Source organism: Carassius carassius, chromosome 5 (genome assembly GCF_963082965.1).
Source record: "Carassius carassius chromosome 5, fCarCar2.1, whole genome shotgun sequence".
NCBI classification, from domain to species: Eukaryota; Metazoa; Chordata; class Actinopteri; order Cypriniformes; family Cyprinidae; genus Carassius; species Carassius carassius.
In genome coordinates, this window is record NC_081759.1 from 26,642,327 (window position 1) to 26,668,889 (window position 26,563).

The following is a 26,563-nucleotide window of genomic DNA, read 5'->3' on the forward strand; positions in this document are numbered from 1 at the left end:
AGTGATGGGAAATTCTGATTCGGAAAATTGCATCATCTACACTAAAACCAACTTTTTTCCTTCCTATAATTACGGCATATTGCTTTTTTTTTGAGGTGTTTAGGCAAATTAACTTTCCCCCCTTTTTTAAATAATAGTATTCATTAACAGTCAGTAAACAACTATGACAAATTGCACTGAATGCTCATCTTTTGCAGGTTTGTGCTGGAGCTCAGCAACATTGACACTAGTGTTGCGCCGTGCGGGTCATCTCATAACTCGGGTTGTGGGGGGGTAAAGAAATTGTCACTTTATTTGTGGGGCAGGTCATTAAAAACAAAACAAAAAAAATCCATATATGTTGTAGTGTTGGGCGATATGGTCATTTTTCAAATCAGATCAGATCGACGATACACAATATTATCGTGCATGGGTGGAGCAAGAGAGAAACTCTTTGTTCTTGTCATAGCATAACTATTTGGTGTTTTAAACAGCCAAGAGAGAGTAATCAGTAATCGAAAAAATATACTTCCAAACATACTGATAAACTAACGTTAAATATAAAAATACTGTATTTAAAAGAGCTTGTTCATATATAGTCGGACGCAACTGTCAAATCGCGCGTCCTGTGACAAATTTGCAGCATCTGCACTCGGAAGTTATCAGCCTAAAGTTATCAGTTCTGCAAAGTCAGTCAACGGGGAAAACAATAGTAGATTTAATTTAAAGTCCAAAGGTTTAACACTAATCTTCGACATAAACAAACACGTTTAATATAAAGTATTCAAAAAAGGTAAGTTCATATAATTGGAGAAAAGTTGAATTGAACTGATTTTATTTTATTTGCGGGGCAGGCCAAATCATTTCATAAAAGCAGGACCCGCAGGTTGGGAGAAAATCAATTCACACCCATATAGCTTTCATTCATAGCTCTTGAATGTGCTATGCAAGAATCATGGTCCATCAGCAAATCATTTTTCCCCTCTACTCTGGTCTGCTTTAAAATATTTCACCAGTTAGAAATGTTTTGGGAGCTCAGTCTCTATAAAAAGATTTTTCAAATTCTTTCTCCAGAAATTATGAATGACTGTAAAAGTCATGAAAGTTCTTTGGTCTGAAAGTGTGAGAACCCTATCATTAAGTTAAGTAGAAAATGAAATGGAGAGTGTAATTGGGCCAATTAATTTTTTTAGTGTGCCATATGTTTTTTCCCCTTTCACTCTTCCAAACACCTGTCCAGACTGTTCTTACACTCCCTTTCAGTGCCCTGCCACAGCAGAAGAGGGCGATTATGCTATTATGTGGCTGTCCAGTGTTGGATGTGTCTTCAGATCTGTTCTGAAGAGTTAGGCTCTGTGGCTTTGATGAGACAAAATGGAGGGACGGAAAAGCACGTGAGGACATTTAAAAAAAAAGAAGAAAAAAGAGAAGGGAAGGATCTGGAAGAAGGATGCAGCAGTTACTGTCACGTTGAGTCCTGTGAGGCACAGAGGTATTGGGTTTGAGGAAGCCCATGGGCTCACCTGCAACAGTGTAACGTACCATAGCTTGTTCATGCAGGAGACAGATCTCATTTCTGACAACGGAGGGAAGGGCTTCCTGTCTGCATGCCTGAAAAGAGAGCAGTGGATCTTCCCTTACATGTTGCTGTTTGAACTTGTTTCAGGATGCATGATCTGTGTGATAAACCGAAGCTCATTCTTTAAGCTGAGACGGTTAGAAGGGGGAAAACACTGCAGTATTTTTTTTTTTTCAAAGCAGACGAGGAAGAGTAGTATTAATGTGGTGCCATGAAGTAGGAGGTTTTCTGACTTCAAAATGCCATTGGCAATTATTACAAACACAATCCAGTACTATAGACACATACAATGAATATTTAAAGAACCTTTAAATCAACTTAATATCAATGAGTATTATGCAGGATTTTCCTCTGTGATAGCTTACGTACAAAGACTTCTGCATATTTAAAGTTGACTACATAATTGCAGTTAATTAACATAATGACTTAATTGCATTTTATGTTTATAGTTTTTAGTGATCATTTAAGCATGTGTTACCTTTTAAATTTGACCCAGAATTTTCTGCTTGAAAGAGCTGTGACGAGTCAAGCTAACTTAACACCTTATTTAGCACGTTTTGTGGTTACCATATAAAAGCAGTGAGCACAAGAGAGTAATCACAATAAATTGTACTGACTCCAAAAATTTGTAATGGTAAAGTAGGATAAGTTTTTAAATTTTTGAATTAAATTACATTTTTGTTCTATTAAACCGAAGAAACTAAGCAAAAATCAATTGTAATATTCTAATAATAATAATAAAATAATTAATAATCTACTCATTTGATTGACTTTTTTTTTTGTTAGGCTAAGTAATATACATTACAAAAAAGAATATTGGTTCAGTCATAGGCCATAAAGTAAGGGCACAATACACATTTCCATTCCAAACCTCCAAGAGTCTCAAAGAAAACACTGGCTTTTGTTTACATGTAAGATTTGATCTCCCTGTGTGACGATATGAAAGCGTTCACCAGCATAAGTGTGCAACATTCCCTTCAGTCGTGCACAGTGAAGGGCAAACAAATGTTTATGACTTACATTTTTAAGAGGAAGTGTCACAGGAAGCAGAGGAATGTTTACTCCGTTTGCTTTCTTTCTTATGTGGAGCCAGTCTGATGTCTTCTGCCTCTCTCTGTTCAAGGCATGTTCCCTAAATCCTTCTATCTCCTGTCTTCCAGTTTACCGATTTTGACAGACTAGAGGAACGTGGCAGGTTTGAGGGTCCCAAGGGATGTTGCCGAAGCCCCACACCAATGAAGTTCCGTAGCAGATCTCAAGGTTAAACATGTCCAGTTCTATCAAGTCACAACACTGCTGAGCATGAAAACTTTGTTACGATATTAAACTGTATTGGAATATGGCCAAAGGTGGATCCACCCATTCTAATTTCTTTATGATAGATTTCCTGCACCAGATCTGGGTGTACTGAAATTGTTTAAATTTTTTATGACTCTGCTCGTTAATCAGCAGAGACATTTAGACATACGGAGATCAGTTTCTCCCGAATAGAAATGACTTAATGAATTAAGTGTGTGTTTACATTTCAAGTTAATGTCTTGATGTCATTTTGATCAGGTGGAGGAAGCCGCCTGGAGTCTGTTGGTGAAGACGATGAGCTTATCGTGGAAAATGGTGATGCAGGAAGTGATGTGGCGGAAAAGCCTGCGCGAGGAGGACGCAAACATTCCCTCCCGCAGCAGCTGGATACAGCTGGCATTCGACAGGTTGCTGCATCATTCAGCTCACTATTGCTATCATTCTTGATATCGTGGTATAACATATTGCCTGGTACCAGTTCCATGTGTTGTGATGGCTCAAAACAAGAATTATTATTTTTCTTGACCACTTTAAAATCACTCACCCATTCATTACATACATGCAGGTAGAAGGTTTCTCTTAGCTGTGTGGATTACAGTGTTCATCAAAAGTTAAAAGGGTCATGAACTGCCTTTATTTTATGCACTGTTTTCTGAGGTCCTTTTACAATGTTATCAAGATTTTTAGATCAAAAAACATCATCATTTAGAAGTAATAAGCTGTTTTCTGTTTTAACCTCACTCGTTGGAACACTCCGTTTAAATAGCCGTGGCAGATTGTAGACCCATTGCTATGATTGGTTTACAGCATTGTCTTGTAGTTTTAATCTTTCTGAAAATCCTTGTGAAATTGTGCCTTGTTTTTAATAAAGCCACAGTAAAATGAAGTGAACAAAGGACCACATTCTTATTGACACGGTCTGGAACTTCATGAAAAATAAAGTTCATCGTTTGGTTTCTGTGTAGACCTCCTGTTGTTTACACTACAGTACATGTGTGAATCGGTGGGCGTGGCTAAACAGGCAGTGCTGTAGAAGCAGGCATTGATCTTCTTCTGTGGAGGCGGTGTTTAGCCACACTATTACATCATAGAGTGGTACATTCCACATGCTGTCATTTTGAATGATTGGCTTCAACAAAGCAGTTTATAGACTAATGAGAAAATTTTGACTTCTGAATCTTACAGGATGTTTGTAGTCTCAGCCTTTACACAAGTTAGAGATAAAGTGGTGAGCCAAATGCAATTTTCCACTCAAGTGGACAATAAAGTTTTACAATTACAGGCTTTTTTTCCCTTTTTTTTTAATTGCTAAAAATATAATTTTGCATAAACCCTGACATATTGTGTGAAATTTAATTTTATAAATTTATGTGAGAACTATATAGAGGACCAATTTATTTGGGACAGTTATTTAAATGGTTTAGCATCAATTTTAGAAAATTACATTTTACCACAGAATGCATTAATTCACCAATAACAATCAAGTGTTATAGATAGCCCTGTGATAAGCTTAAATGTTGTATACTATTTTTAATACAACAGCCTCAATTTGTTAGCTTTTTCTTCACAATAACATAAGTACAATAGCATTTACATGTACATGATCTCAGCTGTTGCTTTTAAAGTGACTTACAAATGAGGAAAAGCGTTTACAAAGCATTTCATAGGTATCAATTACTCAAGGGAGCTGCTTATTTTCCTCACAGTTCAACGCAATACAAATAATGCTTATTTTATCATCTGTTTGTTTATTCATGACCTCTTTTATCATCCTCTTCAGGAATATCAAATTGTGAAGAAATCGGCTCGTTCCCTGAGCACTGTTCAAGTGGAATCTCCATGGCGACTGGCACAGCCATCCATAATCTCCAACATTGTCCTAATGAAAGGACAGGGCAAGGTGAGGGAGGCCCTGCATCCAGCACAGTACACACGGTCACCATGCGGATTCACATATATAGCGTTTTGGATATAAAATGCTTTGATCTTGTTGTTTTTTATTTATTTGAGGGTGATTCACTCTGATTCAAACGAATTTAACGAATGGGAAACAGAGGTGCACAATGAAACCTCTATGCAGAAACCATTTCAAATATCAAAAAGGCTCACAGAGATGTGTCTTTGAATGTGTAGGGTCTCGGCTTCAGCATTGTCGGTGGGCAGGATTCAGCCCGGGGGAGGATGGGTATATTCGTCAAGACAATTTTCCCCAATGGAGCAGCTGCCGCAGACGGGAGACTGAAGGAAGGTAGATGGACTCTCCTGATCATGATGCATTAGATCTAATGCACTTGGAGCAATTGTCATCAAAGCAGTTGGACCTCAACCACATGGCATGAGGATTTTCATTGTCTTTGGCTTTTATCTTGAGCTTTTTCGCTGGTGAACGTTTCTTTTTCCACCGTTCAGGTGATGAGATATTGGAAGTGAATGGAGAGTCTCTCCAAGGCCTCACGCACCAGCAAGCCATTCAGACCTTCAAGGTAAACTGCTCAGTCAACCCAGAAACACCTGCGGCGGTCAATAAAACCACAGAAAAGAATTAACTCCGGACTGTTACTCTCAGGCACTTTTCTTTGAATTATGTGTCAATGGGGAAAATGGAAATTACTAGGAATTCTTAGGTGTTCGTCCCATTCAGCTTTATAATGGTTTTTCTGCTTTTCAGCAACTGAAGAAGGGAGTAGTTACCCTAACTGTGCGGACCCGTCTGAGAAGCCCAAGTCTTACACCCTGTCCCACGCCCACCCTACTCAGCAGATCCAGCTCTCCAAACTCAAATACCAGTGGTGGGACTCCAGTCCCTCCTAGCTTTGAAGATGGGGACTCTCGTAAAGGGCCAGGTCCCAAAGATCGCATTATAATGGAGGTTACACTGAACAAAGGTACAATCATGGCTTTCTGATAAAACAAACAGCTTTAACATGCAAAAGTTTGGTATCAGTAAGATTTTTATTTTATTTATTTTTAAATCATTTTTGCAAGGACATTGCAAGGATGCATTCATTTGATCAAAGGTGACAGTAAAGACACATAATGTTACAAAATATTAGTTCCAATAAAAGTTGTTTTGATCTTTGTATTCATCAAATAATTGGGGGAATAAAACACTGTTCACTAAATAACATTAATTAAAATAAAGAATATTTGTAATATATAATATTATAATAACATTTGTTAAATATTTGTAATTTTTATTAAACAAATGCAGCCTTGGTGAGTATTAGAGACGTCTTCAAAAACAGGGACATTTGACCATTAATGTATACAAAATTAACAAAAGCCAGCTGTACCACCGCAGTAATAGTTTTGCTTGTTCACGTTTACTTTGTTTGCTTTTTGTAAATTGCTCTTCCAGATTTTATTGTTCTGGGAAGAAAAGAAAGTCTTGAGAAGTAAACATTAGCCCTGTATTAATTTAATAATCAGCTAATTGCAAAGTTATGGCAACACTCCTTACCATTTGAAATTAACACATGATCTTTTTTTATTTTAAGGAAATGTGCATTAAAGTAATTTTTATTAACATAGACAAACACCTGTGTGTCAGGATGAATGTGTGTTTAAGTCTTAAGGCCCATTATGTGCCCAAATAAACCATCCTGCCAAAATGAAAACTGTTATTCTTGGGTCGTCATGCTAATAAATAGACCTTCCAAATGCCTTTCTCATTATTTGAGTTCTGTTAACTTCTTCACTTCAGGGACACTGCATACTACTTTGACATGAAGGTTGTTATTGCAGTATGTGTGTATATTTAACTTACAAATATACAAGTCTTTTAAATCAAAGATTCTAATTTCATTTAGGTTCAGTGGGTAATTTTACCTTGAAGTTTATTCTATTCTATTTAAGGACGCATTTAAGATTTCCCACCTGTTGCAACAGAATATCTAAACTCCCTTGAATCCCAGAAATAAGACTCAGAAATCATTTGGCAATGCTGTTTTTGTGTGTGTTTCAGAGCCAGGTGTGGGGCTGGGTATCGGTGCCTGTTGTCTAACACTGGAAAACAGCGCTCCTGGGATCTACATCCACAGCTTGGCTCCAGGATCTGTTGCCAAAATGGATAGCAGACTCAGGTAGACTTTTGGTTATAAAGTGGTCATGAGGATCAGATTCACATGTCTCATGTACAGTAGTTGAGTGGTAAATTAATATTCATTATTTCTTATTCAGGTCTCAGTGTTTTTTTTTTATATATATATAATGTTTTAACAGCGGTTAATCAGTAGAAAGCCTGGCTTGAAGCAAATCTGAATTTTTAGTTTAGGTGCGCTTCTAAGAAAAAAAACCCATTGCTATTTCTAAGAAAAACTAAACAAAATAACAGTATGTTTCTATAAATAAATGTAATTATAAAATGGTTTCATCATGGCTAAAGAAGTGAAATGTCCTAAACTTTATATGTACTTAAGAATAAATAGTGCTAGTTTGTCTGATTTAGCAGACACTGTACCCCTTAGAGCAATCATTCTTCACTTACAGTTAATTAAGGAAGGGAGCGGCAGGAATAAGACCCCACTTGGGAGAACAATCACATAGATCTTCATTTTCCCTACAGAGTCTACAATGTGTCTGTACACGTGTTTGAAGCTGATATTTTTTTTGAATGTGTAAAACATCAATAAACCTAATTTGTTCTTCGTTGTCTGCATTTTCGTTTGTGATTTGCTAGAGTTTGTGTGTGCTTGCTGCTCTTTAGATGAAACACCTCACAGACTGTAAAAGAATGTGCAATAAGAGCCAGAAAGCCATGAATGGGGTCTTTATGGCAGGAGATTGAGGTCCTGAATGTTAGATCTAGTTGTGAAAGTGGTTGCAGCTGTCTGAAGGGAAAGATAAGGCTGTAATACACTTTCAGGCATGTCTATTTTTACAACAAATGCAATTGGGTTGACACTTAAAATACCTTTGGATTGCATACATCAAATGGCAATCCCCATTATCATGTGATATATATTATACTCTATCATTCAACAGTCTAGGACTAAATATATTTTGAATGTGCTTATTGGATATAAACCTAATAAATCTCTTAAATCATTAGGATTGAGTCGGATAAAAATATGTAAGGTTCACTCCAAACATGCTGAGACAGCTTTAAGTTATTATGCCACCCACAGCTGGAACCAGCTTCCAGAAAATATCAGAGGTCCTGCAGCGTATCCACATTTAAGTCCAGGCTGAACGCATGAATGTAAAATTTGCCAGTTTACACTATCATTCAAAACTTGTGGTTGTTAAGATTTTTAATTTTTTTAATGTTTTTGAAAGATTCTCACATCTTATTCTCACCGAGGCTGAATTAATTGTATCAAAAATGCAGCAAAAACTGAGTAATATTGTGAAATGTCATTACAATTTAAAATAATAATTTAAGATTTTATTATTTTAAAATATAATTTAATCCTATGATTGCAAAGCCCATTACTCTAGTCTTCTGTGTAACATGATCCTTCAGTAATCATTCTAATATGCTGTTATGCTGCTCAAGTAACATTTCTTACCTTTATTATGAAAGTTGAAAATACCTCTGGAATAGAAATACTTCTTCCTTTTAAAAATATTTTTTTTATGCAAAATGAAGCTTTTATTTCTTTTTTACTATCATACAGTATAATTACATTGTGCTACATTAATAAATTTGCCTTGTCAATATGTTTGTGATATCGATGACTAATGTGTGTATGTATGTATCAGTCGAGGAGACCAGCTCCTGGAGGTGGACTCTGTGAGCCTGAGACATGCAGCGTTGAGTGAAGCCTATGCTATCCTGAGTGAATGCGGACCCGGCCCAGTCAGCCTCATTATCAGCCGACATCCAAACCCCAAAGTAAGCCTCAGTATAGAAATTACTGTATTTACAAACTGTCATCTCATTAACAACTGAGAATCTGTGGTAGTATAAGGGAAAGTTCACCCGAAAACCATTCCTCACCCTCACGTTCCAAACCCATAAGACCTATGATCATCTTAGGAACACAAATTAAGATATTTTTGATGAAATCCGAGAGCTTTCTAACTCTCCATAGACAGCAACGCAACTTCCACATTCAAGACCCAGAAAGGTAGTAAGGACATGGTTAAAATAGTCCATGTGACATCAGTGGTTCAACCTTAACTTTATGAAGCTACAAGAATACTTTCCGTGCACAAAGAAAACAAAAAAAATGACTTTATTCAACAATTTTAAGTTGTCCGTCTTCAACAAGTTTTCATGAGAGTACCACAATGCATGCGTGTGATGGAGCTGATGCAGGAGCTGGCGTTCTGTAGTAGAACCCAAAAGGGAAAAGAATGTTGAATGAAGTCATTATTTTGTTTTCTAAAAAGTAATTAAGGTTGAACCACTGCTGTTACATTAACTATTTTAACTAGGTCCTTGCTACCTTTCTGGGTCTTGAATGTGTCTGTTGCATCGCTGTCTATGCAGGGTCAGAAAGCTCTAGAATTTAATCAAAATGATCTAAATTTATGTCCTGAAGATTAATGAGGGTCTTACTGGTTTGGAACGCCATGAGAGTGGGTAATTAATGACAGAATTTTTATTTTTGGGTAAACTATCTCTTCAATAGTTTAGTTCAGAGGGTGCAACTTTTTTGGGTTAATGTTCCATGAAAATTAAATGTTGTAATGTCTGTAGAAATATTAATAATGTAAATGCCCACTAGATTTAGAACCTGATTTAATTTATGGATAAATAAACCCCACGCATCGTTGTGGTGATGTGGTCACACTCCTTCAGTCACAAGGGCCTCTTCCTCTGCCAGAATGCTGCAAGTGGAAATCAAAAGCACCATCCACCTGTGAAGTTGTAATTTGCTCCTAGCATGAATCATTGAAGCCTGACAAAAAGTAAACAACATTCCTCTCTCCCTTGTGCTGGCACAACTTGGTTTTCATCCACCTAATGAATCAAGATGTTGAGAATGTGGCTGGGTTGGGGTACAGCGGGAGATTTTTGGTGGTTAGAATATGCTGACTGTTCACTCGGCCTGATAAATGAGAGCCAGTGCTATTGTGCCATGTGAAGAGCAGTGTTAGGACTAGCTTAATACTTACCATATGACACAAGGTCAGAAACCTTTCACAAAGGGTCATTAATTACTTAAATCAGCACCTGACTTGTAATTTTATAGATATTTCTTTAATTCTTTTATTATTATTATTATTATATGTTCCTATAGACTTTAAAGTCCACGTTTTGTCTTGGCGTAAACACATATTTGGCACAAGGCTCATGGCTCAGATACAGAGGAGCTGGAAAAGTTTTCCTTGGGTGGATTTGTTGTTAAAGACAGCAATGTTTTTAAGCGTGTTTTTGCCATACAGGTGCGTGTGGCGTGAAGTGTCTGTTTTTGCACTCAGATGATGAGTGTTTCTTTTATTATGTTACATTTGATCGATTCTTTTGAGTTGAGAAAGACCTGAATTGAAGTCAACAATAAAAGTCAACTGAAATAGATCTAGCAAAACCTGATCTCATCTCGAGTCAGTCAGGCCTTTTGTAGCAGAGTTGTATAAAGGCAAAGTGGGATCTGCCTGCAGCTGAGTGCTTCAAAGTGTGGTGTCAAAACAACTAGGTTAAATGGTTCACATTGTTTAAGTGTAATTAGTATTCCTGAACCAGAATCACACATTTCTTATTGTATTTCTCAGTGAATGCTTTAATTTGGTGTCTGAAATTATCATTGTATTTTTTTATTGATTGTAAGGTAAGACATAAAAATGGTTAAGGTTACATTTAAAGTAAAATAAAACCGAATTATGAAGAGGGGTCTAGGCAGCTTACTCTGCTTAAATCACAGTGCCGCCTGGTGGTCAGAAAATAGATTTTGTCATCTGCCTTACTTTATATTTGATATTTAATTAAGACTAAAGCTTAGGATATAGCAACGTTTTTCCATGATTCGGTGGTTGATGGGTGCTTTGTTTCGTCATCTCTCACCCTCAGGTGTCTGAACAGGAGATGGATGAAGTGATCACTCGCTCCACGCACAGAGATAGTCATTCTTCCCACACGCTCGGTAAACTGCCTGCTCTGTTTTGGTTTGACTGTGGCCACTTTTCTCAATAGTATGTTCCTGCACAACCAGGGGGTTGCAGATTCAGGACCGCAGATCTAGGACCACATTTCTAGGACCCTAGTTTTTCATGACAGCGCCACCTACCGTACTGGACGATATAGCGATGGCTGCAGTTTCAGGACCGCAGTTCTAGTACCCTGTTGGTTTAGTTTGCAGTCACGTTACTTTGTATATAGCATCAATATATTAATCTCAGTAGTATTTGTTTTTAAGTGTGATTTTTTTTTTATTCAAAATGCAGCAGAGGTTAATTACTAAGTGTGCTTTGAGTCACAATTTTAAATTTAAACATGAATATACAAAAAATATAAATGAAATATCAATTTTGTAAAATTGATGTATATCAATTTTAAAACAATTGTAAAAAATGAAGAACCTTAAAAGTCTCAGTCTCTTGAATTATACAGTATATTGATTAACCTCCTTAAGGTGAATTAGCTCATTATCAGGTAAGTTAAAGTTGGAATCAGCGTATGGAGTCACTAAATTACAGCCAATATTTTAAAAGTTGTTGAAAGGCAAGACAAGACACAAGAATGATTCAAGCATGTTTATTTGTATATATATATAATTTTTGCGACAACATCACAACAGCACCAAAGTGAACCCCTTTTCCATCAGTTGCTGCATGGATAGAATGGCTGTAGGCTTCAACTCTAGAGAAAGAGAGAGCGAGAGACAGAGAGAGATAAATAAGAAACATTTGTTTAACATAATCAACTGGTTTATATATATATATCAAATCCATAAAATCACTTCATATTGGCCATGCAGAACATGACAGAAACTAACACATGATATCAATGGACTGTATGTGTGGAGTAGACCTGCAGATTAGGCCAAATTGTATCAAGCTATTAAAATTGCCAAACGCCTCATTCATCATTGCAAAACAATGCCAAAACAACAGGCTAACACATACTGCAACTAGGCAGTCAGTGCAGTTTAATTATGAAAGATATTTAATACATAAATATGGTAAAACAACGACTATTAAGCCAGTATTCACACTAATACATTAAGCTGCAGGTAAATCTTAAAAACCTTACATCAACCATGCTCTTGTCATCTGATAAGTTTAATTAATGTGCAGGCTAGATTCACTTATAATACTTCGTCATTAAAACTCAACATGGATTTATGAAATCATGGCCACGAATTAACGTCGTAGTTTAATTAATAAAACTATCTCACAAATTCTTAATTTTGTGGGAATTAATTATTAATTCATAGTTAGCAGTTCTCACTATGTAAACTTTGCACCGTTTTAACGTTATAAAATAAAACTTAATTAAATATCGGTACTCACCGTCTGATTGCTGTCCACATCGTCCATCTTTAATTAGTGTTGATCCAGTACGATAGGTGGCTCTTTCACAAAAAAACTAGGGTCCTAAAGCTGCGGTCCAAGAGTTGCAGTCCTGAAACTGCAGCCTCCGGTTGTGCAGGAATACCCTTCTCACTTTTCTCAGGGCTCTAAAATCCACAGCGTTTAGTTTATAGGTTTTAGTTAAAAAAATTAAATATTAGTTAAATTCTGAAAAGCTCTGTTTTGGCTTTGATTTATTAACGGAACACTCCGCTTTTTTTTGAAAATAGGCTTATTTTCCAACTCCCCTAGAGTTAAACAGTTGAATTTTATCATTTTCAAATCCATTCAGCCGATCTCCGGGACTGGCGGTAGCACTTTTAACTGAAAATAGTCCCCAGCAACTCTGCTATTGCTGCAACTACATAAACTAACTGGGGGCTATTTTCAGGTGCTGCGTAATATCACTGCGTCTGCTGCACCCATGGTATGGCAACAAAGTTAATTGATTAATACGCCGGAATGAGAGTATAGTTTCTAGACATATCGGCCCAGAAAATCGCAACTTTTCATTATCCGTTGGTCTTATTACACAATGTAACTACAGAAAAGTCAAGCTGTAAATAGGAAAAATATAGAAACTCTTTGGTCATTTTTGAGCAAGATGCTAATGGTCTAATCAGATTCAGTGACCTATGCTTAACTAAGTTAAAGTGCTACCACCAGAACCGGAGATCGGCTGAAGGGATTCGAAAACGCTAAAACACAACTGTTTAACTCTAGGGGAGTTGGAAAATTAGCCTATTTTTATTTTTTTTTAAGTGTAGTGTTCCTTTAAGTTCATTTTAAGTTTCCAAATATTTGTTTTAATATTCTGATGCAACTGTATCCACTGATTAGATAACTGGAGATCAGTGGTTTGTACCTCAGCAAGACATACAGGAATTTTTTGACTAAGTTTTTTTTGTGCTCTCTTTCACAGGGCTGCCGTCAAAGAGTCCATCTCCTACTGTTAAAGTCAAGCAGGGTGAGGGTAATCCTGCTCTCAGCTGGACCATGAAGAGATTCCTTGAGCCAGCCAGCAGGGTAAACTAGAAGCTTTTGTCTACAGAGGTCTCAACTTGTCAGAGAAAATAGACCAGGAATTGATCAAATCCATAATATTTTCATTTAATCTGCATTTTAGGCACAATGAAACAAGTGCTCGGACACTGAATATGAGATGGAAATTAATGTCTTTGCATGAAATAACGAAATACCAAACCAAGTGGTATTTACTGAAAGACAGCAAGAACACACTTTTCAAGCAAACACTTCACAAAAGCACATTTTTGCTAAATTTCAAATGATAAAGCAAGATATTAAAAAAAAAAAATTTTTTTTTTTTTTGAAAAAGAATCCATATACTTTTTTGCCATTTAGGTTCACCCAAAAATGAAAATTATGTAATTAATACTCAGCCTCATGTTGTTCCAAAAACCTTTGTTCATCTTCAGAACACAAATTAATATATCTTTGATGAAATCCGAGAGCTTTCTGACCCTGCATAGACAGCAACTTTACTCATGTTTTATGGACAAGACATGTAGTAAGGACATCTTTAAAATAGTCCATGTAACATCAATGGTTCATCTGTAATCAAATGTTTCAGTTCTGTTGCTGTCTTTGCAGAAAGCTCTTGGATTTAATAAAAAAATATCTTATTTTTAATATCTTAGATTTTTGGCTGAACTATCCCTTTAATGTTATTGATCTACAGAAAGATTTTAATTTTATATCTTCATCTGACCCTGCAGCAAGGTTCGTTGAGTTCAGAGGCAGAGCTCTCTCAGTATTTCTCGGTTCACGATGCACCCAGCCATTCTTCCCTTTCTGAGACAATGGCGATGGGATCCAGTGATGACGACATGCTGCATAGTAGCAGGAGCTGTAATACATCTATGGAGGAATCAGCAGCACCTCGGCCGCATGGTAACATTACAGAATCTAAAGTGTCATGTTGATAAAAAGATCAGTGACAGTTAATCACCAGATCATGTGTTTTTTGTTCTTCTTTTTTGTCCTTTTATCGTAACAGTCTATCAGGATTGCTCCTATAGGGGTTCAGACAGTAGTCCCACAACCCCGGAATGTAGTAAAGCCTCTGGAGGGGCTGGTCGCACTGTAGACACACCCCAACATGCCAGTGTGGGAAGCAGTCCGAGTTCTGTCCGCAGCCCACTTCTTCGTCAGCGTCGGGTCATATGCTATGAGGATGAACCTAGTGACGATGAAACTGGCCTTGAAGAGGACAGTGGCCCTTTCCGTCGCCGCCTTCGCAGGGTCTCTGATGGAGTCCACCACCACCGAGAGGAAGACTCTGGTATTGTAATAGCCACGTCATCTCTTGAGGTCGACGATGAAAGCCAGGATAGCAGTGAGAGCCAAAGACAGATCGGCAGTGAACCAGTCACTCCGCTCTATGGCAGCTCTCTTGAATCTGAGGAAGGACCTAGTGGCTTGCCTAGTGCCGAATCTCCCTCCATGTCCATTCGCTGTATGGAGGCAGCCGGAGGAACAAACCTGGGTGTCAAAAAAGATGCCCATCGAGAAGGGCAGGAGGTTAAACGCTCACCCAAGCTGGAGCACAAAGCTGTGACTCGTGTCAAAAGCATGATGAGCATTGAGTGCCCCAATCCTCCACAAAGAGCCAAGGGTGAAGAACCTCCTTTACTCCCAGCAAACGCTGCCCAGGTTGCACAGAACAGCACACGGCCACCTTGCAGGATGCTGCACTGCAAGAAGGGGGAATCCAGTGAGTTAGCAGGGGTTTGCACTATTGAGACAATAGTGCTCCAGCGTAACGAGACTGAGTCTTTCGGTCTGGATCTGGAGATTAAATCCGCTCCCCTCAAGGTGCTGATCACAGGGCTGAGACCGGGAGGTGTTGCGGAAAGGGTAGGTTGGAAATTGTAAATGTTTTGATCGATTGCAATGTTTTTTAACTTTCAGCTATGGGTGAAAGAGAAAGAGACTTTTAAAAAGAAGTGACCAGAACCAAAAGACATTTACTTCTGTTGATGGTTTTCACCTTTTCATTCTTCCATCAAAGCGACCAGAATATTATACTTCAATACTTTGAGTTTCTTACATTACTGATTCAGTGGTGCCACAACATGACTATTGCTAGGGCTGCACGATTATGACAAAAATCATAATTGTCGATTATTCCCTTGAAATTATTATTGCGATTATTAATTTTGATTATCACAATTGACACTGAATGAGGTTTATACCATTGTTTGATGCAACTGCATGCCTTTTAGTGCAACTTTTAGTGCTTTTCTATAGTGTTAAGCCTCAAATGTCAACTATACATTCAACAATTCATCTCCTCTGTCTCTCCACATCACCGTAGCGCCATTTTGGAGAACATGAGATGAACGCAGGCAGTATATGTATTTCTACATGTATTTGCACTTTGATTTGAAAGAAAATAGCGCAACCCGCATTCAGCTCAGGTTATCCAAAATGGTGCTATGGTGATGCGGAGAATAGTTGAATAAAGTCGTTATTTTTGTTTTCTTCTCATACAAAAAATATTCTCGTTGCTTCATAACGTTACGGTTGAACCACTGATGGCAGATGGACTATTCTGACGATGCTTTTCATACTTTTCTGGACCTAGACAGTGTAATTTACTCGGCGGTCTATGGTACAGTCACAAGCCTCCAGGTTTTCATTAGAATATCTTAAATTGTGTTCCGAAGATGAACAAAACTTTTACAAGTTTGGAACGACATGGGGTAAGTGATTACTGACAACATTTTCATTTTGGGGTGAAGTATCCCTCCCTTTAACTAGTTGCTTACTAGCATGCTTATTATTAACATATTGATTGTTTATTAGTACTTATAAAGCACATATTCTGCATGATACCCAATACCTAAATTTACAAAACACCTTACTAACTATTAATAAGCAGCAAATTAGGATATTATTGAAGGCAAAAGTCACAGTCACCTTAAAATAAAGAGTGGCCCCATATTTTGTTTGTTTAGTACTGATGTTTGATATATTAAGACAAATTACTGAACTACATTTATGGCACCCCTATGTATTTATTTTCTATTTAATTTATATCTTTCTTTCCCTGAAAGACTGAAAGAATTGTAAATGGAACTGTTAAGGTACCAGAATTGTTAAATTCTTCACGATTCCCATCCTCACTGTTGATATAACACTTTTTGTCGGACAGCTGGTTGTGCTTGGAGGCATGGATGAGAAATCTCCAGAATAAATCTGAGGAATGCATTTCACCCATTTCTTTCATATCTTTCTATTCCTTCAGGAAGCCTCAGGGAAGATGAGCGTTGGTGATGAGATTGTAACAATTGGTGACACCCCGGTGTGTACATCCACCTATCAGGAGATCTGTGACCTCATGCACAACCTGCCAATCACATTGACCTTAGAGATAAAGAAGCCAGTCTCAGGTGAGTTACAGCCGGAATACAATATCTGTTGCTTTCTGGAGTTAACTAATGAGAAGTCAATATTAGCTTTGCTGAGTGGCCACCTTCTGGTCTCTCTCGTGACCAATTTTAATGACTTAAAATTATATTAAGCCTTAAAGTTCTTCAAGATTAAGGGAGTGACAGGTGAATTGCCACTGCTGTCGAGCTAGGTGGGTGTGGTTTCAGCAGTCAGCTCCCGCCTTTTTTCCCATTTTCGATTATCCAGGAGTGACGCTGCCAAGATGGTGACAGCCATCTCTGCCAAATTTGAGCTTCAAAAACGCTCTTCAGAAACCTACGGGTGACGTCACGGATACCACATCCATGTTTTTATACAGTCTATGGTTTTTCCCATGTATGTCTGCTCATTTAAATGTTCCAAAAAAAGGATGTTCACCCAAAAATGAAAACTCATCATTTACCCACACTTATATTGTCCCAAACCCATATGATTTTCTTTCCTCGTTGGAACACACAAGGAGAAATTTTGCAGACTCACTCTTTTCCATGCAGTTACAAGAAACAGCAACTGACGTTTCAAGCTTTAAAAAGAAGATAATTTCACCATAACAGTATAATAAAACTTGCTGAGTTTGATTTCTCTCACAAAAGATATAATTTCTAATAGTACTCTTTTCGTATGGACTGCTTTTGTGGTGCTTTTGCATCCTTGTTGTTTCTGTTCTTTGTTCTATGGAAGAAATAAAATCTGAATGGGTTTGGAACAACATAAAGGATTTCATTTTTGGATCAACATAATTGTATAACCTCACAAGATATTTTCCCTAATCTAATTAAACATCTTCTCTACACTACAAAAGTAACTATACTGATACTGGTCCCAATTTACATGGTCAATCTAATAATCAACATATGAGTTGGCTGTGATCAAGAATAGTAGTCAATGCTGTGTTATGTATAGTTTCATATTGCTCTAGAAGGCTTGTATTATCCACATTCCCTCCTACCTTCCCGCAGACTGTGGTGCTCCAGCAGATTTAAAGCCTTTTCCTAATTGTATAAACAATATATCAAAATATAGCAAGGTAAACGGGTCTTGTATGATATATCCTTCACAAGAGATTGTAAGCACAGGTAGAATTGCTACTGCAATAAAGAGACCAGTCTGTCTTTTCCCATGCTGCCGTAAAGAAATAGGAGTACTACAGGCTTCCCCTTTCTGGCAGTACCCTTCACCAGTTCAAAGGGAACTGCAGGCTCCTGGCTATTTGTCAATGGTGACTATTGATTATTTACTACCGTAGCCACCGTAGATGTGTAGAGTAACAGCGCTAAAGCTTCCTAGAGGCCGTTAGTCAATTAGAATCTAGATTTGATGTTATTGCTCTGACTGCCACATTAAAACTTTTGTAAAATTTTGGTCAAAACATTTCTTACTAGGAGATCTTTTGAATCTCATTATGCAGAGCAATAGCCTCAAGAAACAACTGTTATCTAGTGTATTAATATATGTCTGTCTTTGTCTGTCTATACCTGCCGTCATCTGATGTTTGTACTGTATGCAATTGATCTTGTTCATCATATACATTAGAGCATATGCTCATATGCATTTATGTAAATATGAGCATTTATCAGCTGTGTGTATAATGTGTAGAATATCAAGCACTCCATCATGTTGAATATACCACCAGGTTTAACCTTTTCAGTTATGGCCTGTAAAATACCCTTTGAATGCATTCAATATTTCAGGAAATCTTGCGTATTTTAAATTTGTCTGTTTAATCGTGAATGGAATATTCAGAGGTGTCGGCTTCATATAAAAACTGAGCAAAGTCTTAGAAAATATGCCTACAGGATGCCAGTAGTACATAATCAGAAACAATACAAAAATCCTTTCTCTGCGGATTGCCTTTGTCTTTGTGTCCCACCAATCCCTAGGTATGCTTGGAGTGAGACTCACCTTTTTTTCACAGAAAAATCATTTCATAATAGTACAAAGTTTCCTATAGAGTTTTGGCTCTGTGGTGCTGACTTTGAACAACATTAATGAATAACAGAATCCGTGAAATATCAGACTATGAAATGAACTGCAATGGTACTGATCTGGGCTTCTTTTAGTATAATTTGCTACACATATTTGTAGGTCAATGGAAAGGATTAGTTGAAATAGTTTTCCAATGGAATGTTGATTTATGATACAGGCAATTTATAGCTTATCTCGCAGGCTTCAGTGGTGCACTTGTATGATAGGATTTATCTTGATGTAACGTCGTCATATCCAGTGATTCTGTTTAACTGTTTGACATGTTTTAACTGCCTCTTATTGATTTGAAGTCCAAACTGATGTGATGAATCGTGCTGATTGACTGAATATGATATAATGTGTAACCATAGTGTATTTTATCAATATTTGCAGCTGTAGATCGACTTTCTAGCCTGATTATGTCTTCTGGCTGTGAGGGCTCGTCTAAAATGGAGACACCTAAACCTCCAGAAGAAAGGACTCATATGGACAAAACTATTGTTGCAGCTCAAGAAAGCCTTTCATCAGAAACAAATGCGAAACAGGCATTAGATATCCACAGCAACAGCATTCCCATCACTAATATTGATGATGTCATAACTGAACTGAATTTAGCAGAAAGCAAAGAAAAAGACAAAAGTGTCTTGAATTCCACAGATGGAAGTGCAAAAACAGAAGAGTGCTGTCAAGTAGACGACAGAATGACTGCAGCAGAATCACAGCCTAACCTTCTGGATTTCTCTGCCCTAGATGTGGGGAACAGCGCTTGCCATTTACCTGTAGGAAACACATTTTTAAATAGTTACTCAAGGAACTTTAGTAGTCTGGGAGAGGACATTGTCCCTCCAGAGAAAGGACATGGAGAGAAACCAAGTATGTACAGTCTGGTGGAAGATGGTGACTCTGAGAGTGACTCTACAGACAGTGCGGTCAAAGTAGAGCCGTCTCAAGGTCATGGTGAGGGTCCTCAGGACACTGACTCAGATGAGGAAGAGGTTGAGCTCTGTTACAGCACTGTCAGTCAGCCTGCATTCAGCCAAACAGAGGGCAGCTGTCTGCCAGATAGAAAAAGCATGGCCAATTGCCAGACTGTTGACAGTCTTGATAGTGGAGGCATACTTGCTAGTATGGATCTCCACAACCCTCTTTCACTCACAATGCAAGACAAGGATGCGCAAGAGAATCATTCTGTCTCTAAGTTACCAGATACACTTTGTCCTAAAGTTTCAGGTGATGATCTCCTAAATGAGGAGAGTGGACACACTCCCACACAATACGAGGCAATGTGTGCATCTCAGAGAACACCACCGAACTCCAAAACTGATGAAAAATGTGAAACCATTTCAAAATCTGTTCAAATCTGCCAGACAACAACAGGTGTCCCTTTTCCTGCTGTTACTCAGGGTATTAGTCACGTCACCCCGAGAAGTCAAGAGAGGACAACTAAGTTGCTCTCAGATGCATCTCTGTCAGTAGAGAAACTCAATACTGGGCAAGTGCCACTGGGGTCAACTGTGTCACAGCCCAAGGCATTAAATAGCAAAAATAGTGGGCAGGCCTCCTCTACAAATGCTCCAAAAGATAAGGAGAGAGAGAAAGTTCATCCTATACTAGATTTGAAATCATCACTCTCCCAAACCCAGAGTAAATCCACCTCTTCTTGTTTTAAATCTTTGGGAACTAAATCCCCTAATGACACTCCTATCTCGCCCCTGCTGAGAAGTAGACTCAAAGTTGATGATAAAAAGTCAAATACCTCTTCTAAACTTAAGGGTCTAAGTATTAAGAGTAAATCCATTGACCAAGAACAGCCCGTCTCTAGAACGACAAGGGTGGAAAGTCCAGGCCAGAAAAAAGCTCTTAGCTCCCCAAGTCAGTCTCCTAAACTTATCTCCAAAAGAACCACACCAACTGGTAGCCCTAAATCCACCAGGATATCTGAGAAGATCAGGGTTACTTCTTGTAAAACTAACCAACCCACTGTGTCCAGTGTCTTAAAGACCAATTCCATCAACACCACCAAAGAAGAATTCAAGCCTTCCAAGAAGGAACAAGTCTCAGACCTAAAGGAGCAAGTTTCAAAATCAGAGGTCACTGTTATCAACACTCAAAGAACTTTCATTGAGGTACGACTTTCATCTTCTACATCATCTACACCTGTGCTAACACGCAAGGAAGTTGGGAATGCAAGTCATTTAAGCGTGACTTCGATGTCGGTTGATCCAGTCCAGTGGGAGGAATCAAATTCAGACTCCTCTCTTGGAAGACACGCTGTCTCATTAGAATCAACCAATTCTTCATCTATTTCTTCTCATCATAACGGTACTAATAAATCAAATGAAACTTCTTGCAATGGCCAGGAAGAAAACCTGCTCAGGAACTCAAATAATAAAGATGATGCTTCTAGTCTCAAAACAAGCGTATCGAAACTGTACCTAAAGGGACTAGACCGCAGGAGCTGCTCTACAGACATTAGTGGGTCTCTTGACCCAAACCCCTTCTCAGTTCGTCAAAGAATCCAGTCCTTTGAGAATCTAGCCAGCTTTGATCGATCTGTCATAAAGTTTATAGACATACCGTTTTATGCTAATAACTCAAAGCCACCTCTGAACCGGAGGTTGTCTGGGTATGCTGGATCTGTTAGCAGTCAGTCCAGTGACAGACGTTCTTTGAGGAGGAGTTTCAGCTCTTGTGTAGACAATTTGAGCTCAACCCCATCTCCACCATATCCACAGAATTCATCTTCCACTTCAGTTGTCACCATCTCTGAATCAACTCCTCAAAACCAAACCGCAGAAGCTGTTATGAAGGAGAAGGTGAGAAATGAGGGCTCTGTGAACCAGCATGCTGTACACACACCACCAGTACTGCGCTCCCGCAATGCTCGCGCACACGGAGGCCTGTCGCGCTCCAAACTGAGAGAGATAAAGGCACTGAGCATGCCTGAACTGGACAAGTTGTGTACTGAGGATTTCACCAGTGACCCTGGAAATGTGATCTTCAAGACGGAGCTGGAAATCTATCCTTGCAGGTCCATAGACCCAGCATCTCACAACCTGCAGTGCACTGTGGTGACCAGAGTGAGCAGAGTTGATGCTGGGGTTCTTGGTTCAACCAGCAATGGGGATCAACATGAAGGCCAAATCACAGGGCTCTCATGCTGGTCTATAAGGTGAGGGAAGACCTGTTTATAATGTGCAATGAAAAAAGAGATTACAAGAGTTTACTACTCTTACAAAAGCATACTAGTTGGTTATTGAGTTTGCCTTTTTTACTTTAGTATTTTTATGTTTAAAATTTAAGTTTTATTATTCTTTTTTTGTGGTGCTTTATTGTTACATATCGCAGAACCTGATTTTACCAAGTAAGACATGTTCCTGGGACAACATCTTTGTTGTCCCTGGAACAACATTGTGATTAACCAATCAGATTTGAAGAACCAGTTTTAGAGATTTTGTGAAGTTTAAGCTTAAAATCACTGTTTGGTGCTTGTACATCAGTGTCATTCATCTATCATTTCCTCTGATTTTAGGGATTACTCATGGTTAAGGTTAGGTTTAGGTGTAGGGATATGGTTAAGAATACATTTTTGGAGTAAAATGTTGTTCCAGGGTCAACAAAATATGTTGACCCTTGAACACATCTAACTCAGCAAAATCAGGACGTGCGTTACATATCAGCACATATTCAATTTTTATTTCAGTATTGTAATGTGTGACACTGCACAAATGTTCCTGATGAAACCTACATCCGGTATATTCAGAAACCATTAGTTGATAACATTTTACCATTGCTGACCAGGAAAAAACTAATACTGGTGTTATTTTTCTTCAACAGCTTGAAAGATCTTGAATCTTCTCCTTTGGACCAAAATAAAGTGCAAGATGTTCTGTGTTCCCTCACAACCAAATTGGATGTGACAGGTCTCATACAGGAAACAATCACTCTTTCAGAGGTAATTTATCATGTCTCAGGCTTCACAGTATTTTTTATGTTCCAAAAGTGTTATTCAAAATCATTTGTTTACATATCATATTGTTTTAAAGTTTATTTAGAACGCTAATATTTTAAGAATAAAGACAATCTGGCATTTTTTTGATGGTTCTTTTTAAAGATGGGGAAGATATGCCTTTAGATAGTAGTTAAAGAAATGCTTTTGTTTTGGCTTATTAATATTTATAAAGCACAATTTTTGAACTGTCACTTTTTTGTTATTTTTATCTTTTTTTCTAACTGAACAGTCATTGCTTTTATGGACCCTATTTATAGCTTTATATATTTTTCTTTTGATTTCAAAAACCGTTAACCAGTCTTGTACAAATCTTTTTATTTAGGTTAAAGATGACATTTACTTTGTGATCTTAACCAAAGAGCAAGGATCTGGACTGGGTTTCAGCATCGCCGGAGGAGTAGATCTGGAGCAAAAATCTATTACTGTAAGTGTTTTTGTTCAAGCAAAATTAATGATAAATAAATGATAAATCAGTAGCCATTTTCAGTAGCATTTATAATTACACATTATCTCCCTGTGTGGTTTTCAAAGGAACCAGTAGTAAAATATAGCGTCAAATAAGATTACCTTCTAAACTAAGTTTAAGCTATATTTCTTTGTCGCAGGTCCATCGGGTGTTCACTCGAGGGGTGGCAGGCGTGGAAGGTACAATTCACAGAGGAGACCGAGTTTTGTCAATAAACGGGACCAGCTTGAGTGGTATCACACATGCAGAGGCGCTGTCCTGCCTTCATCAGACCAGACTGACGAAACAGGCATTAGTGATCATCCAGAAGGGCAAGAACACTGAGCCAACATCCCCTAGACAAGAACTTGCCCTTCAGACTGGAATCTGTCCAACTCCGGGCCATAGAGACAGCATCAGAGAACATAAAACAAGTGAGTATCTGGAATCATTGTCACTCTCATGGCAAAAGATTAACCCGCTATCAGTCTTTAACTTATTACCTTGGGTTTTTATAATGGAGTACATACCTTTTTCTGTTCCTAATTGGCTTCTTGGTGTGTTGTAGGTGTGGAAGTGGGGCCAGACGGGGCTTTGAGTGTGGAGTTACAGAAGACTACAGCTGGTTTAGGATTCAGTCTAGATGGAGGCAAATCATCTGCCCATGGAGATCGACCTCTTTACATCAAACGCATTTTCCGTGGTGAGTGCTCTACTCGAACATTTAAAGGTCCCGTTTTTCGCGCTTTTTTGAAGCTTTGATTGTGTTTACAGTGTGCAATATAACATGTGTTCATGTTTCCCGTGTAAAAAAACATTTTTTTGCACAGCCCTAACATCTACATAGTTAACAAAGCTAAACAGCGTTGCCCTTTGTGTAATAAGTTACAGAAACTGTTAAACGCACCAACTTAAATAATAAAATACACTTACCTTTTGTGGTCCATAAACAACGCCTTCTCCAGACAAAGAGGGAACTGCTCCATCTTTCAAGAATAATCTTTGTGAGAATCCGGCATTAAACTGATTGAGATTGAGGAAGTTGTCCTCAGCAAACTGTCCTCAGCAAAATGTGCTGCACATAGTTTTACATGTGGAATATAATTTTCGGGAACCGAGTTAAATATAAATTGTAACCATTGATCTCTAAGTACAGCATCCCTGGGAAGGCCAAACAAAAATGATTGGACTCCGAGATGAAAATAATAGCGTTTCGACGATATGGCGACAAACACAAACGCAGCTCTTCCTCTTCTCCATCGGAGCGCAACAAGACCACGCCCCCTTTTTGAGTATTCATGTGGGCGGAGGTTATTCAAAAAACTGTTTTAGTGACGTCATTACTGCAGGAACTAGAGGGCTGTAGTCCAAACGGGTCGTTTTGTATAGGCGAATTCTGTTAAATAAAATATCTCGCTTGGCATTGAACTTTGAGCTTTAGAATTTTACAGATATTATTTATACTCTAACAACAACATTACACACTAACTAAAGTTTAAAACATGGGATCACGAAGAAGGGGACCTTTAAAGATTTCCACTAGAGGGAGACTAGTGTGTAACCTGTGTATCAAGAGGAAGCTTGGCTCATCTCTGAGCACGATAAGAATGTGATGTTTTGTGATTGCGTGATTGTGACAGGAGGAGCCGCTGAACAGTCCCGGGTCATTGATGTCGGAGATGAACTTCTAGCCATCAACGGCAGGTCATTGCAGGGCCTTATGCACTACGATGCCTGGAACATCATTAAAACAGTCTCTGAGGGTCCCGTCCAGTTAGTCATCAGAAAACCCAGGACTTCAGTATGACGTCTGAACTATCTGCACGTGTCCAAACGGTGGTGGACTCTCATTGTACATAGACTTTGCATTATTTTTATATGTCTGTTACAGGATCTCTATGATCTGATGAATTTTTTGCACATTGATTTTTATACAAACAGATGATTCTGCAGATTTGTGGTAGACTCACATATGCGGGCTCAAGCTATTTCTAGTATGTCTTTGAACTTTGTATCTTATGGACTTTGTGCTTTATGACTTTTTGAAGACATTTGAGCCTAATTGTAAGAATTCTAAATGATACAGTGATAACTGTTTCCCTTGTATAATATAATTTAATGACAATATTGTGAAAATTGGTTTAAACGTAATGCTATGATTATATAGTGATGATGCAGACCACTAAAGAGTGTGTACACTCTGCTCAATCTAATGAATTACAGTAGATCAACATATATCAAACTCTGTGAATCATAAAACAAGCTTTTGTTTTGAACTGGTTTATGACTTTAAAATGGATTTGTGAAATAGATTTTTTTTTTCCTGTTATCACAGTAATTTTTTATTGTTCCTGTTGATGATTGCAATTTTTGGAGGGTTTTGGTAATGACTTATTTTATCTTAAAGGTAAATTGTGTAATTTCAGTGCCACTAGCAAACAGATTTGCAAAAATTTCCCAAAAACTCCTATCTCCCCTATCTGTCAGGCCTTTGTACAGAAAAACAGGAAGCTGTACCCCAGACTCACACTATTGGTTGAAGCACAAGATGACGACGAAACACCAAACACCAAACCCCCACCCCCCCACACACTGTGACAGAGCCACCGTGCTTGCTTCACTTTTAAATACTTTAATTCAATCTGGTTATTAACATAGATTGAAAAAGTCACCTTAGCACACCTTAATTAGAATCATGACATTTCAGGTCTTTTGGTTATGTTTGATCATATTCTTTCAGCTGTGAATATTGTCATGTTTACCATCTGAGACTTTCAGTAGTTGTCTCCCTCATAGAAAAAAATATATATCAGTGATGTTGTTATATTTTACTTGAATTGTCTTTTTGTAAATATTGAGGCTCCCACTGTTTTTATTGTAATTTAATTTCGCTGAGTATTAAGCACAAATTTATTAACTATAGCGTATATGAAAAAAGCAATCATGAATATTTCTTCTGTCTATCTGACTTTTTGTTCTGCCCTTGTGAATAAAGACATCAGATATTTTTTACATTTGCTATTAATTTTACTCCTGCACCAATGTTGCCTGTCAGAGCTCATTTTTTGGGGTGAATCATCCATTTAATATGCAATCCTTGCAAATCTTTGTTTGCTTTTAGTTCTTATGCAGCCACCTTGGTAACTGTGTTATTATTGTTTGTTGTTCATTTCTTATATCCATATTAATGAATACTACATGCTCTTAATGAGAGGCACAACGGAGTGAATTGGTGTTTGGTGCTAAACACACTTTCATAGACATCAACCGCTCAAGCATGCAAATGCTTATTTAGACTAAATACATAAAAGTTTGAGGATGATTTTGTTATGTTCTGATACACTGCAAATATCAAAAATAATTGTTTTCC

At 37.9% G+C, this 26,563-nt stretch overlaps 1 protein-coding gene across 4 annotated transcripts in view; it reads left to right on the top strand.

The window, feature by feature from the left end:
* Positions 1-26,205, top strand: part of LOC132141101 (PDZ domain-containing protein 2-like) — a 72,692-nt gene extending 46,487 nt beyond the window's left edge. For 3 of the 4 annotated variants that reach the window (XM_059550334.1, XM_059550336.1, XM_059550337.1), the window contains 19 exons: positions 2,719-2,818; positions 3,116-3,264; positions 4,638-4,757; positions 4,991-5,105; positions 5,267-5,340; positions 5,526-5,742; positions 6,822-6,939; positions 8,561-8,693; positions 10,815-10,887; positions 13,239-13,342; positions 14,053-14,227; positions 14,334-15,193; positions 16,587-16,731; positions 19,130-21,908; positions 22,574-22,691; positions 23,071-23,172; positions 23,354-23,627; positions 23,762-23,896; positions 24,834-26,205. In XM_059550334.1, the coding sequence (XP_059406317.1) occupies positions 2,719-2,818; positions 3,116-3,264; positions 4,638-4,757; positions 4,991-5,105; positions 5,267-5,340; positions 5,526-5,742; positions 6,822-6,939; positions 8,561-8,693; positions 10,815-10,887; positions 13,239-13,342; positions 14,053-14,227; positions 14,334-15,193; positions 16,587-16,731; positions 19,130-21,908; positions 22,574-22,691; positions 23,071-23,172; positions 23,354-23,627; positions 23,762-23,896; positions 24,834-25,000 (5,958 nt within the window). In that variant the 3' untranslated portion in view covers positions 25,001-26,205. Of the gene's footprint in view, positions 1-2,718; positions 2,819-3,115; positions 3,265-4,637; positions 4,758-4,990; positions 5,106-5,266; positions 5,341-5,525; positions 5,743-6,821; positions 6,940-8,560; positions 8,694-10,814; positions 10,888-13,238; positions 13,343-14,052; positions 14,228-14,333; positions 15,194-16,586; positions 16,732-19,129; positions 21,909-22,573; positions 22,692-23,070; positions 23,173-23,353; positions 23,628-23,761; positions 23,924-24,725 lie in introns of all 4 variants that reach the window. The other variant, XM_059550335.1, reaches the window with a different exon arrangement.
* Positions 26,206-26,563: the final 358 nt, after the last annotated feature.